The sequence below is a fragment of the Hemicordylus capensis genome, chromosome 5 (assembly GCF_027244095.1).
Source record: "Hemicordylus capensis ecotype Gifberg chromosome 5, rHemCap1.1.pri, whole genome shotgun sequence".
Classification (NCBI taxonomy): Eukaryota; Metazoa; Chordata; class Lepidosauria; order Squamata; family Cordylidae; genus Hemicordylus; species Hemicordylus capensis.
In genome coordinates this window covers 196,636,747-196,650,312 of record NC_069661.1, presented here as the reverse complement: position 1 = coordinate 196,650,312, position 13,566 = coordinate 196,636,747, and the positions used below count along the sequence as shown (strand labels likewise).

At 43.4% G+C, this 13,566-nt stretch overlaps 1 protein-coding gene across 3 annotated transcripts in view; it reads right to left on the bottom strand.

The window, feature by feature from the left end:
- The window catches only part of ACSS3 (acyl-CoA synthetase short chain family member 3), a 120,125-nt gene that overhangs the window by 5,599 nt on the left and 100,960 nt on the right, over positions 1-13,566 (bottom strand). For all 3 annotated transcript variants that reach the window (XM_053255059.1, XM_053255060.1, XM_053255061.1), the window contains 2 exons: positions 10,320-10,383; positions 456-537 (listed from right to left, as the gene is read on the bottom strand). In XM_053255059.1, coding sequence (XP_053111034.1) covers positions 456-537; positions 10,320-10,383 — 146 coding nt within the window. The remainder of the gene's footprint in view (positions 1-455; positions 538-10,319; positions 10,384-13,566) is intronic.

Sequence of the window (13,566 nt, the reverse complement as noted above, 5' to 3'; positions counted from 1 at the left end):
CCATGTGTGCTACATATATACTAATATTTTTCTAGCATTGCAAAATATGTGTATTTCTTTGTAAACACAGGATCATTCAGGGTTGTGGGTTTTTTTTTTAAGAAAACACGGGCTGACATGAGGAAAGTTACTCAAAGTAGTCCCATTACAATTATCCCATTTCATGGGGGTTCTTTGAATAAAGTTCCTCATGCCAGCAATTAGTATGGCAAATATTTAACTATTTAACAAATTTAAGGATTCAGAAATATATAATTTCAATATATTCCATATATGAACTTTCTAGTGAAAATCTAGAAGCTGAACACAAAGTGTTCTACTGAACAAAAAGACATGGCATACAGATTTACATTTAATTAAAGAAAAATATTATAGCATTCCAAAATCTAGCAGCACTTCAAGCCATAGAGCCAGAGGCAAGTTATTAGGTATTTATCTCATGTTATACTTCTTACTGGAAATTTTTGGAAATACAAGTCCTTGTAGAGGTCCTCATTTTTCCAAAGACCCAGAAAGGCTCCAGGAGGCAAAGGCAACCTTGGAAAACAAGAACAAAAAAGTACATACAGACAAACCCTGGCATTTGCAGACCCGACATCTGCAGTTCCACATATCCGCAGCCAGGTAATTAACATCCCATCTCGGCATATGTGGGAGATATCAACAATGGGTTGATTTTGTGTATCCATGGGCTTGAGGCAGCTAGAAATGACCTCTGAAGTCATTTCTGGCCACCATTTTCAAGAGAGGAGCCATTTTGTGGCTCATTTGTTTAAAAACAAACAAAAATGTTATTTTTCACATGAAAATGCTCATTTGGCATTGGGGGGCAGGCGGTACTGCTAGATACCTGGAGACCTGCGGAGCATGATAGGATACTTTTCTGTCAATTTTTAGGGCCCTTTTTCATGCCTCCGGGAACCTAACACCCCTCACCCCCGCCGACCCATTCACCCAATGACCTGTTATCCATGGTTGAAGTGGAGAATGGAACCCCCATGGATAATGGGGTTTGCCTGTACTAAGTATTGGAACATAATCATAATAGGAGTAACTGCTAAGAAATCTCATAAATACATGCTCAATATGTAGATTATTGGGCAGCATAATAACTGGGGTAAAAAAATAGGACTTCTTTACACTTTTGGTGGAGCTGCTCAAGAATTCAAACCTTTTGGTAGCAAATATATTAAATCTTTAAATAAATAAATATTTTTTAAACTAGTCATCAGAGCCCAAGTAGTCCAACTGTTTTACTACTCAGTTCAGTATATGACCACAATATGCTCATCCTGTATTAGGAATTGCTTCCCCATCTCCCTCCATAGGCACTGGGCTGCAGAACAAGCTTTCACACTACTACTCTCCAGCATCTCTGCAAGGGCAGAGCCCTTCTTCCACTCTCCTATTGTTATGCAACACGTAGGCCCTTTGTGTAAAATGGGATGGCCAAATTCCATCTGGTGAGTGGTCTAATAAATCTTCAGCTTGCTCCTCTCTGTGGCAGAGAATCAGGCAGACTCACATATAGCGGGGGGGGGGGGATGATCACCTTGAATTTACTTTCACCCCTGCTGTTAAGATGTTGTCATAAATCAAAAGACTACGAGTTTAGGAAGCTGCCTAAACTGATGTTTTTGAGATAACTCATCAATATTCTTCAGACTTTCATCCACAATACCAACAATTTTTATGATTTAGAATTTATTATAGAAAAATACAATTTTCCAATATGGTTTAACTAAGGCACGCTCCAGCTGCCTTAACCACATGGGCCGTCTCCAAGCGGAAGCAGAAGAAGCAAGCCGTGTGCACACTCATCTTGGCACGGTCCAGTACAGGCTCAGATTCTCCTTGGACACTAAAACAGGGAAGAAGACTTACACTGAACACTGCTGCAGTGGCAGGTGGGCAGATGAAGGGGAGCAGACACATCACAAACAAGAGGGGAAATGATCATTCCCAAATAATTAACTGAAATTTTAGAATTATCTTTGACCCATGTTACCACACTGCTCTAAACAAAATTCATCTCCAAAAAGTAAGGATAGCTTTGCCTTTAGTATTCTCTCAGTACACAATATCCATAGCTAGTGCAAGATAGAAATGGAGAACACAAGCCATGACAATTCCAATATCTGCAGGAAGGTTGCCGGTTTGAATCCCCACTGGTACTATATCAGGCAGCAGCGATATAGGAAGATGCTGAAAAGCATCATCTCATACTGCGCAGGAGGAGGCAATGGTGAACCCCTCCTGTATTCTACCAAAGACAACCATAGGCTCTGTGGGCACCAGGAGTCGAAATCAACTCGACAGCACACTTAACCTTTAATGTCTTTGTTAACATTAAGCTGGCCTCCAATTCTTTAGCTATCTAAGCCAAGCCATAGCCCTGCAGCTTTTAAATCTCATTTACCTATCTACTCTCTTCCCGTCACAATTCACAGCCCCTCCTGTCTGAAGTTTGTTTCCCAAGCACTGCCTTCCTTCTCGGCTCATCCTTCACTTAACTCAATGCCTTCCCTACTTCTAGCAGTCCTCCCCCACCCTCCTCTCTCCCTATGGTCCTCCACATCTCTGCCAACTTCCCTGCCTGCTCAGGACTTGCCTCTAAGGCTCTGTGGAGTTTCCCCATAGTCCACTTCCCACTTTAAGTTATCCATCCTTATCTTAACCCAACTGACTTTTACCATCCTTCAATGTTTGTGAAAACTGTGTTGTGAACAGCTCTATTCTCTGAGAAGTTAGAAAGTTTGTAAACATTCCGGATATCACACCAGCTTAGCTAACTGCTAAGCGTCTCCTCAAAAATGCTTCCTTCTATTACTTTAGGTTCTAGTAGAAAAAATGTAACTTGGAAGTATAGTTGTACCTTAAAGATTCTTTGGTATATACATCATAAGGAATAGCTGCTAGAAGAAATAAGAAGTGCCATGGCTGCACTGAATGTTGGTTTGCAATTCCTGTGTAAAGCAGCTTCCATGTACAGTTCCCGACAAAGTGGAAAAATAATTTTGCATAATTTTAACCTCATTTCAGTATACATTTGAATGAAACCCTCAGGAAATGGAACCTACCGTGTATGCTTTCAGGGTACTAGCAGCATAGTAATTCATAAAGGATAACATAGTTGCACCTTTGATTTATTTAACTGTCTGAAACGTCCTTGTGACAGAGAGGAAGGACAATTCTCATTGACAGAGTCATTAACAGTTCCCCTAGAGCTTTTTTTTGTTTTGCTTCCTTCAGTTTTAGCCATTTAAGATAAGAACCCATCACATATCAGTCAGGACTGTTTGATCTGCAGTTTTATCAATATGAATTCAAAAAAATAATATGTTAATTTATGTATGTTGAGCAGCACTTTATATATGTTAAGCAGCAATACAAAAGGTGTATGTTTCCCAGACTATGGGGAACACCTGTATCCCGCTCGCTCGTACAATGGTGGCACGCCTGCTGTTTCAATGGGAACAACTCAATGGGAACATTCTTACAACAGCACTCATGCGATCCCAGTTTTCAATGCAACCAAGTTAATTTCTTGCACAATGGCAAAGCTGCTTGTTCCACAAGCAGTTTGTTGCTCTGGATAACAGCCACTGAAATTAGCCTTGATTCAAAGTGCTAGAGATGCAGGTACACAAAACGTCGGGGGGTGGGGGGGAGCCTGAAATGTGTGCAATCTTTAAGGAATTTTGAGAATACAACCCGGGCAACCTTTTTACAATGCTATAAATGCTTTTACAATAACAGAAACTAATACAAACATTGCCACTTGTGTTTGACAAGCAAATGAAAATCTCTCTCTCTCTCTCTCTCTCTCTCTCTCTCTCTCTCTCTCTCTCTCTCACACACACACACACACACACACACACACACAGAGTTCACAGCATTTTATGTATTGCAAATAGGGAGCAACTACATTTCCCATGGCTGCAAAATGCAGTACTGTTATGCACTTTGTAGAGAACAGTGGGGTGCAGCAGGACTCTGTTTGTTAAAGCCTTCACACACCCCAATAGCTCTGTCTGAATTCCCCAAATCCCAGAATTTCCATATAGTGGAGCTCTTCTCACGATCACGGAGAAGAGCTCCCTGCAGGTCTGCGAGAAGAGCAGGTTTTCCCGACCCTCCCCGCAAACGAACACTTACCATTCCCTGGGCGGACGGATCGCCCACCCAGACGAGTGGCGGCTCGCCTGTGGCCAGCCCATCGCTCACCCAGCAGCTCTGGGGGTCAGGCGTAGGGAAGCACTGCCAAGCGGTGCCATGCCCACCCACCCGAGCTCCAATAATGCACTGTACAAGTGCACGGTGCATTACTGGGAGCCCCCCTCCCCCTGAGTATGCCTGCTGCGGCTGCGAGCAGCCACGGCAGACACAATTTTAAAATGTGGTTAAAGAAGCACTCGCTCCCTTAACTTCATTTAACATGGCTACTTTGGCGGGTTTGCCGCCGTGTAGCCGCCGGGCTCGGGCCCGATCCCAGTGGTTCACACGAGCGTGCAAACCCGGGCTGAGCTCCCTTAGCCCGGTTTTGCATACTCATGCGAAAAGCTTCAGTGTGTATCCAAGGATTGCACAGATACAGTAAGCATAGTATAAAACCCAGCACAACCCAATGTTTCAGCAAAAAAAAGTAAAAAGCTCCATTTATTACAAGAAGGAACAGAGTGAACAAGCAAATAAAGATCAGGATGAAATTAGAAAATATAGTTTTAAAATCCAAAGACATTCTTATTTCCTGATCTGGGTATCATTAGATCAGGAGGCAATTCTCTTCAAATTGCAAAAAGGGTGATATAGAATATAAGCACAGCTGTAAACTTTTGCCAGGGCACAGCAAGCAAGGGCGGGAACAGTGAGCCAGGCCACAAGCCGCAGAGTCTTTTTTCTAGAAAGAACTCCAGGAAGAGAACACTCAAGATAGAACTAACTCGATTATCCCCTGAGCTCAGTGATGTGACATCAGCCATTGTTCAGTCATTATAGTAACAGACCAACACAGGCAAGAAAGGGGCTCTCCCATTTGCATCCATGAATCCCACAGAATGACAGCCATTATTCTGGTGGTCAGATGTGAAAAGTACAAAAATTTGTGTAGGTGGTTGCCAAGTGTCAGTGAAAGCCAGAGAAACAAAGTGGAGGCTATGACTAAGGTTCAGAGGGAAGCCTTTCTCCACAAACTTCAGGATGTTACTCATAAACACTGGCTAATTGGTTCATAGGCCAAAAACTGCTATTTGCATGCAGCAGTGTACATGCTTTAATATTTATGATTATAAACATATCAGGTAAAACATCCACAAATGAGCCTATTCAGGCACTCAACCTCAGCACACCTAGAGGAGAGGAGACCAGCTAGCCATGCCCCAAATCTCTATGTGCTCTAGAGCCTCACCCTGCCAGCCACCAAGTACAGCATTTGTCTGAAGAAACAAACACTAAATTCTGGGGGGGATCCTCCTGTGATTAGAAATACTGGGCCACCAGCATCCATAGTTATGGGGAGGATATCTCCCTGAATATAGCGTTTGTCTCTGCAGACAAAGGCTGTGCTCATGGAGCAGTGCTACAGAGCACGTAGGCAGGCAGCACTCCTGTTCTTCCTGAATCCATGTTCACTGTAGCCAGGCACCATAACAACTGAACAGAGACAGAGTGAGCTCATAGTCCTAGTACTGTTCGGCCTATTTTGACAAAAGTAATAAGGTGTCAGTGCACTGGTCAGATCTATATTTGCTGACAGTAATGTGAATGTAGAAAACAGAGGACTCTAAAGCGAAGAACACTCATCTGCTGAGCAAAAGGATAGACACCTATTGACAGTACTGATTACCTGTAAATCAGCCAAAAAATGCAAATAGCACGTTCCATGGTAGCAATAGCTTAGTGAGCTCCTAAACAGAAGCAGTGGGAACTGAAAAGGGTAAGAAAGCAGAGAAGACAAGAGAAATTCAGTAAGTTAACATGTGGCGCAAAAAGTGCTAACTAGGAAGTGTTACTCTTTAAATGGACTATCTACCAGACTGGAGAAACAAAGTTCCCTATCAGTGCTATCAAATTACCAGAATGCAATATGCCCATATGGCGCAATCACAACAGGAAAATAATGTCCTGATTCCTATACAACGTCTGCCACCATTAGGAGGTTTTTGAAAAATATATCTCATAGGGTGGCTTCAGACACAGCAGGAAATCAAGCTCCTTGCAACCTTCCTCAGCCCTGGGGGTGCATACTGCCCTCACCCATTCCCACATGTGCCTACTCCCTTTCTCAGCTGGGATATGCTGAGACTGGGGGTTTCAGTTGTTCCAACTCATCTCAGCATATTCTAACCTACTTGCTTCACCCAAACCCCAAAACTCACATGAACCCAAGGACTGCTGAGATTTATTTAAGTTTACATTTATAGTCCACTCTTCCTTCACGGAGCCCAGAGCCATTCACAACAACCCTGTGAAGTAGGTTAGGCTGAGAGATAATTGACTGGCTTAGAGTCACCCAGTGGATCCATATATGTGGGATTTCAAATGGGGATTTGAACTTGGGTCTCCCTAATCCAACACTCTAACCACTACACCATGCTCGTGGATTGAGACCCCATAGCTATTCTCGGCATATCCTGTCCAAGAAAGTAAACAGGCACTTGCGTGGGGGTGGGAGGAAAAGCAAAGCACACACTCCCGAGGCTGAGGGAGATCATGTGCTCAGCTGCAACTAAGTTTCCACACAACATCTGAACCCACCTATAGAGGGAAATGTGCAAGACTAAGTCAGAATTAGTCATCCATGTGAATTTTTCAGGAAGGATTCATGAAGAAGATTTTAGATCATTTTTTGCTCCTTCTTTGAAGCCATTGTAGAAAAAACTGGCACATTCCAAAAAATGTCCTAGAGAAATAAATATGCCACAAGAATTCCTGAGACACTAACACAGATACAAAACTGAACTGAATGTGTCAAGACAACTACTTATCAGCTTCCTAGGTAGATACTACAGATCACAACCAAGAGCAAGATGTACAGATTACCCCTTACATTCTCTATGGCACGCCAGCCATAGCAACTGCACTGGTCTCCCAAGCAAAGAATAAGGGGACCAGTGTGGCACATCTATTATGGATTACCAAATTACGAAACAATAGCTGGGTTCAGATATAAGACAAAACCACGACGCTATTCCCACGATCACTGGAAAGCAGGCTAAGAGAGCTTAGCCTGCTTTCCAGTGATCATGGGAACCACCAGGCTCACGGACGAGCCGTGCTCCCAAGGCAGCTAGCCTGCTTAAAACACCTTCCCCTTAAACAAGGTTAGCCAAGCGGGCACTCCATTAACCTCATTCCCCTGCTCGTGTGCCGCCACAGCACACGGTGACAAACGAGTAGACGCCCAACCAGGAGGCTACAAGCAACCTCCCAGTATCGGGGATTGCCCCAGAATGCCCCACACATTTGCGCAGGCCCCAAATCCCCACAGCCCCCACTGGCTCTGTGACAGAGCCGACAGTCGTGTGAGCATCCGATCCATCCACCCCAGGGCTACACGTTTGATCATCTGCAGGAAGAGCTCTTCTTACTTATTGTGAGAAGAGCTTCCATGATCTGTGCTAACCATAGCTGAGAACTGAAACAATGGTTTGAGTTTTCATAAGTACAATGGGCAAACTATGGGCTCTTTCACATGACTGGCAGCAAGTCCAGTTTGCGCAAACCTCTGGCCCAGTGAGTATGTACTTGTGGTGAGAGCCAGTACTTCCACTCCTTTTGTATTGTGCAAGCCCACCAACTTCAGGTTCCCCAGCCACACTTCCCTCTGGGAACCTGACATCTGTATCCAACTATATATCAAGATTACAGATTTCAGGATCCTGCAGGGAAGTGTGGCTGGGGAACCTCACACTGGAAAGTTTGCATGAAACAAAAGAGGTAGAAGTATCAGCTCATACTAGGAGCGCTCACCATGAACCAAAAGTTCTCACCAGCCAGAACTGCCACCAGTCATGTGTACACATCATATAATTTTGAGCTGCTTATCTGTTTTTGTTTCCCATCTGCTCAAAATTCAGCTTGATGAGGTCATACATTTACTTGTGTTGCTAGGATGCAGCAACCTCTCAAAAGATAGCAGTGGCTCTAATTGTGGTTTATCAATGGTTTGTGAATACAGACATAACACACAACCACCGTTAGCACTAACTGTAGTATGCAAAGCAACTTCAAATCATAGGCGGCCTTCGGACATCACACCAAACCTCAGGACAGAAGTTGGACTTTCTGATCGTTCGAATGTGAGAACCTTTGGTTCCATTTGAAAAGTGACCCCAAGTTTCAGGCCATAAACCTGAATTTGCACCCTCGGTTGCTCTTTGGTTTCATGGTTGATAACTGTGGTTAGAAAGTGATACCATGTTGTCTGAGGGTTGCTGCTGTTTCTAACCAGAGTTTAGGGTAGGAAGCTACTCCTCCCTGTATCCAGCTGTCCTTCATGAGAAGGAAGAAGCCTGCACAGCCAGTACCTCCCTGCTTTCAGGAGCCCAGTCTCCAAACTGTGATTGTCTGGGAGCATGGTGGGGGAAGGGGGGCAAACTGCAGGTCCATTAGACCGGTGGTTTCTCATTATGTGTGAAGGTGGCAATAGTGTCAGGTCCTAGTTTAAACCACTGTTTAAGGGCAAGCTCTTTTTCAAACACAAAGGACTGGTTCAGACATCACCCAGAACTTCAGTTAAAGCTGAGCTGAATGCCATGTCCTTGAGCATGGTTTTTGAGCTTTGATCAAAATAAAATTTGATTGACTTATACAAAGCATGGTTTTGTATCCCATCCCTGTGTGAGCATCTACTTCTTATCGGGGTTAAAATAAGCCAAGATAACTTTTGTCATCCAAACTGCACAACTTCAGCTTATTCTGACCTACTTGCCTCAAATAACCCAAAATCTATAACTCACTGCAAATCTTGGGTAAAAATCTCATTATCCAAAGCAAACAGAATAAGTCAAGATTGATCAGTTTGGACAACATGACCAATCTCAGCTTTTTTTTAGCTAGATAGGGAGTGGACACTCACATGGGGATGGGGAGCACATGCCCCTGAAGCTCAGGGATGCCATGCAAAGTTCGGCTTTAGCTGAAGTTCTGCGTGATGCTTGAACCAGCCCTAAGTGAAACCATGGTTTATCAATACAAAGAACTGGACCAGGTCTCACGATCAGTGAGACCCGGTTTTAACCTGTGAGCGGGAAGAGAGCCCTGGGCGGCCGAATCGGCCGCCCACACGATGGCCGGCCCAGAGACGGAGCTGGCGGGGGGTGGGGAGATCGGGGGCCCCTGGCTTTTTGCCTCCCAGCCGGGGGTCTACTCATGAGTAGGCATGGCGCGAAGCCGCGCCGCGGGTACTCACAATGGTAAAAAGCAGGTTTGCTGGAGTGCTCGCTCCACAAACCTGCTTTTTACCAGGGGTTCTCGATCGGGTTTGCCGCTCAAGAACCACCGGGCTCGGCTGCAAGCCCGGTGGTTCTTACGGTCACCAAAAATCGGGCTAGCCTCTGGTAGCCCGATTTTTGCTGATCGTGAGAAGCGCCCCACTGTATTTGCTTTTTGATCAAAATAAAGTTTGATTGATTGACTTATACAAAGCATGGTTTTGTGTTATGTCTGAACCCAGCCAATGAAACAGCACACCGAAATTCACTATTAGCATTATCTGGAAGTAACCAATTACCTTTAAATGAGATCACTTCTTGATAAATGGCTTTTAGAAAGAAGTTACCTTTACCTGTAAAAATCAGTTCTCTCTCCCTGCAATACCATCTTTCAATGCAACAGCCTGTATTTTCACTTCCAATTAAACCCCATGTGGAATTGTCCTTACTGAGAATTAGCTTTCAAATATTCTCCAGCAGAACAGTTGCAAACACTACAGCAGATCAATGAAGCAGCAAGCAGCCTTTGCAATATTCCCTAATAAAACAAGCATGTCATACCATGTAGCTGGAAGCTGGCAGATCACAACATTTCAAATTCCATCATTAAGCTGAGCAAAAAGAAAAGAAGCTTCGTTTTTCAGAATAAGACTATTTTAATTCTTCCACTCAGAAATCTGGATCTCCCACATTAGTGAGCACAGAAGTCATGTGTGTAATCAGCGTAACTAATTATATTCATCATTTATTCAATCACATTTATGTTTGGACCTACCTCTCTTCTCCTACTACTTTAATAATTGGTTATGTTTAATCATTTGTTGGCTATATAAGATGCACTTTACATAGGATTTTAAAATGCCTTGGAACACTTTGGGTGCTTACTTCACCACAATATTTCCTAAAGTCTTTGGTTCTACAGGTTGATTGTTGTCATCCAGAATCATCACTGCAACAAAAGAGCATAACAAGAGGTCACAAGAAAAACTCGTAACTAGCACTTTTCAAAACAAAGAACTTCAAGCTTAATTGCTATGGCAAACACAACTGAACAAAGCAATTACAAACATTTTCAGCATCCCATGAGATTAGCTTAGAGCTCTGGTTTGCAGACCAAATTTTACACTGAAGATTCAGATTCAGAGGAGGACTAGTCAAGACTGTAAATTACCTCAATAGGGTTAAATTAAATTGGATACTCTAGACTGAATATCCTATAGCTTATATAGTAATGAAAGGTAGAAAAAAAGTCATTAGCTACAAACACAGACAACTAGACAGCAGCTGATGTAGTTCAAACATCACTTGGAGATACTAACTGGCAGTTTACAAAACCGGTTCTTCGCCAAAGATAGTGCCTGTCTCTTTCAAAGCTCTGCAGAACCAAAGAACCATGTAGCTGTTGCTCCTCCTCCTGTCTGAATTAATCACCAGTACCTTCACCCACTCTCATCTCCCACCTCTGGCACAGCAAACTCAAGTCTTGTTTGCTACAGCAGACAGAAGAGGAAGTGAGATAAGGAGCAGAAGGCTCAGCAGCAGACTACATCCGTGCTGTGCAGCTTTTACAGTTACAGGCACTTGCTCCGGCTGAAAACCTGGCACCTCCTATCTGGCTGAGTGCTCTCAGTCCACAGACAGGAAGTAATTTGATTTTGTTTGCAAATTTGCAACCATTCCCAACTTTATTTTTCAATATCACTGAAGACCCATCTCAAACAGCTCATTATGACTTATCCTCACAGTAATTGGTCCTATCACCATCATTTCCCCAGGCTTTTTGGTTTTATAGAGCAGTCAACTCTATTTTTTACAAGTAGCTCAGCACTTCTCATGCAAGCAACATGGCTTTAATTATGATACAAGAACACATTTAATCCCCAGACAGTCTGAATCAAATCATAGTTCCAAGTTATGGAAACACTGTAGCGTTGTTAATCTTAGGATTGCACATGTTCTACTTTGCCTTCAGTTGCCTGCCAGACCAGTAACAGCTACTGCCTTTCATGCGTTATGCTGGTTCAAAGCCTACATTTCCTACAGCTAAAGTAAAAATGCTGCACATGACAGATAATGTGCTTAACATTCCTTTCAAAGATCAGCTTCTGCAAAAGACTTCTGCTTGATAAAAAGCAAACACTAGGCAAATGTAAATTAAAAATGGTTATGTGCGGGCTGAGCAAAATGGGCACTTTGGTTCTTAAAAGATATTTGTGGAGGCCACTGACTTAACAGTCAGCAGCCTCTTTACATGCTATAAAAACATACAAATGCCATTTCATGGGCAGCCATCAAAATTCTCTAAAACACACATATACACAATGTTTTATCAACAGCTTTATTTTTAAAAAGTGTTGATGAAGATATACAGTATCCTCCATGATCTAGTTTCTGTGTGTGTCTTTGTGCCAGCACATTGATGCATATACAGAGTGTCATAATCTCAAGGCATCTAACTCTGCAACTCTGCACATGTATCCCCATTATGTGTGTGTAGCTGCCCCAACTTTGCCATGATCAGCAAAAACCATGTTCACTAGGAGCTCTGGGCATACACAGGAACACCCATGGAGCTCTGGACTAAACTGATGCAACATGCAAAAGAGAGCCAGCGTGGTGTAGTGGTTAGAGTGCTGGACTAAGACCAGGGAGACCCAAGTTCAAATCCCCATTCAGCCATGAAACTAGCTGGGTGACTCTGGGCCAGTCACTTCTCTCTCAGCCTAACCTACTTCACAGGGTTGTTGTGAAAGAGAAACTCAAGTATGTAGTACACTGCTCTGGGCTCCTTGGAGGAAGAGCAGGATATACATGTAAAAAAAAAACCCCAAACCCCCAAACCATAAATCTATACTACTGCATGCACAGAGATCCCAAATCAAATCAAATCTATTATGGTCCATGACCAAAAAAAACCCCCCAAGGAATAAAAACAATATAATACAATAAAAATATACATCAAAAGAATAAATTACATAAAACTGAGTTACAAGCATGGTAAGGTCATACACAGCTAAGTTTATCTCGTCTCATTTTACATGCTGCAGCACAAAAACTTGCAATCCTCTCTATAACCTCCGTGTGGCGATCCATTAAAAAATAAGAAACATAATAATCATCAGAATAAACCAGTCTGTCTTTTAAAAGAGGTTCTATCCATATAGGGCGAATAGCCCTATAAAAGGCACAGTGTAAAAGGACGTACACTACCGACTCAACAACTCCAGCGCCACAAGGGCATAACCAATTCCTTAAGGGAATTCCCTTAAACCTCCCTTCTAACACCGCAGAAGGTAACGCGTTAAAGCATGCCTGTGAGAAAGCTCTTCTATGACTCAAAATGGTCAGGCATATCAAATATCCTGCTGGCTGGGGGTAGTTCAAAAAACTGCCTAAGGTGTTCTTTGCAGTAATCAAACTTAGGTCTCTTTGTTTCTCCATATCTAGCACTCTTTGCTTGACTATCTTTTTAGCAGCATCAGGTGTTAAAGATGACAGATATTGCCATGAGAACCCACACTTACCAAAGATGGCCTATGAGTTATTTCGCCAGGATGACTGGAATTCGTCTTCCAACACTAATGGCATAAGGCCCAAGGGGCAGGCGTGGAGTTTAAGCCAAAAATTAATCAGATATAACCATGCCTGGGCTTCAACTCTAATCACTCCAGATTCAAGGCACAAGGCGGCATTTCAAACAACGCAGAGATCCCCAAAGTGGGCTGAAAATGGCCCAACCTGTCATTTGGGCATCAGCCAGGCCCACGGAAGGAGCTCTTGCCACCACCTCTGTCTTCCTTGCCTCAGTCTCCCCTCACCACCGCCAGCGCCGCTGGAGCGCCACATCCCACCGGCTGCCCCTCCCATCTCTGCCACCATCCCTGCCACTCTAAAAAAGGTTTTTTAAAAGATTTAACTTGCCCCCGACCATCCCGAAAATTTGCTGCCTCTCAAAACATATCACGGTAGGCAAGTGCCTATCTGCCTATATGTTAATCCACCAGTGACTATTGGGTTGCTGGGCTCATCCCCTTCCCAGTCAACACACAATCTACTGTCATGAATAAATGCAGTGCTGGACTAATCTGACCTTGCTGCTTGACATGAGAAGAGCCATTTTTGTGCCAGAGCT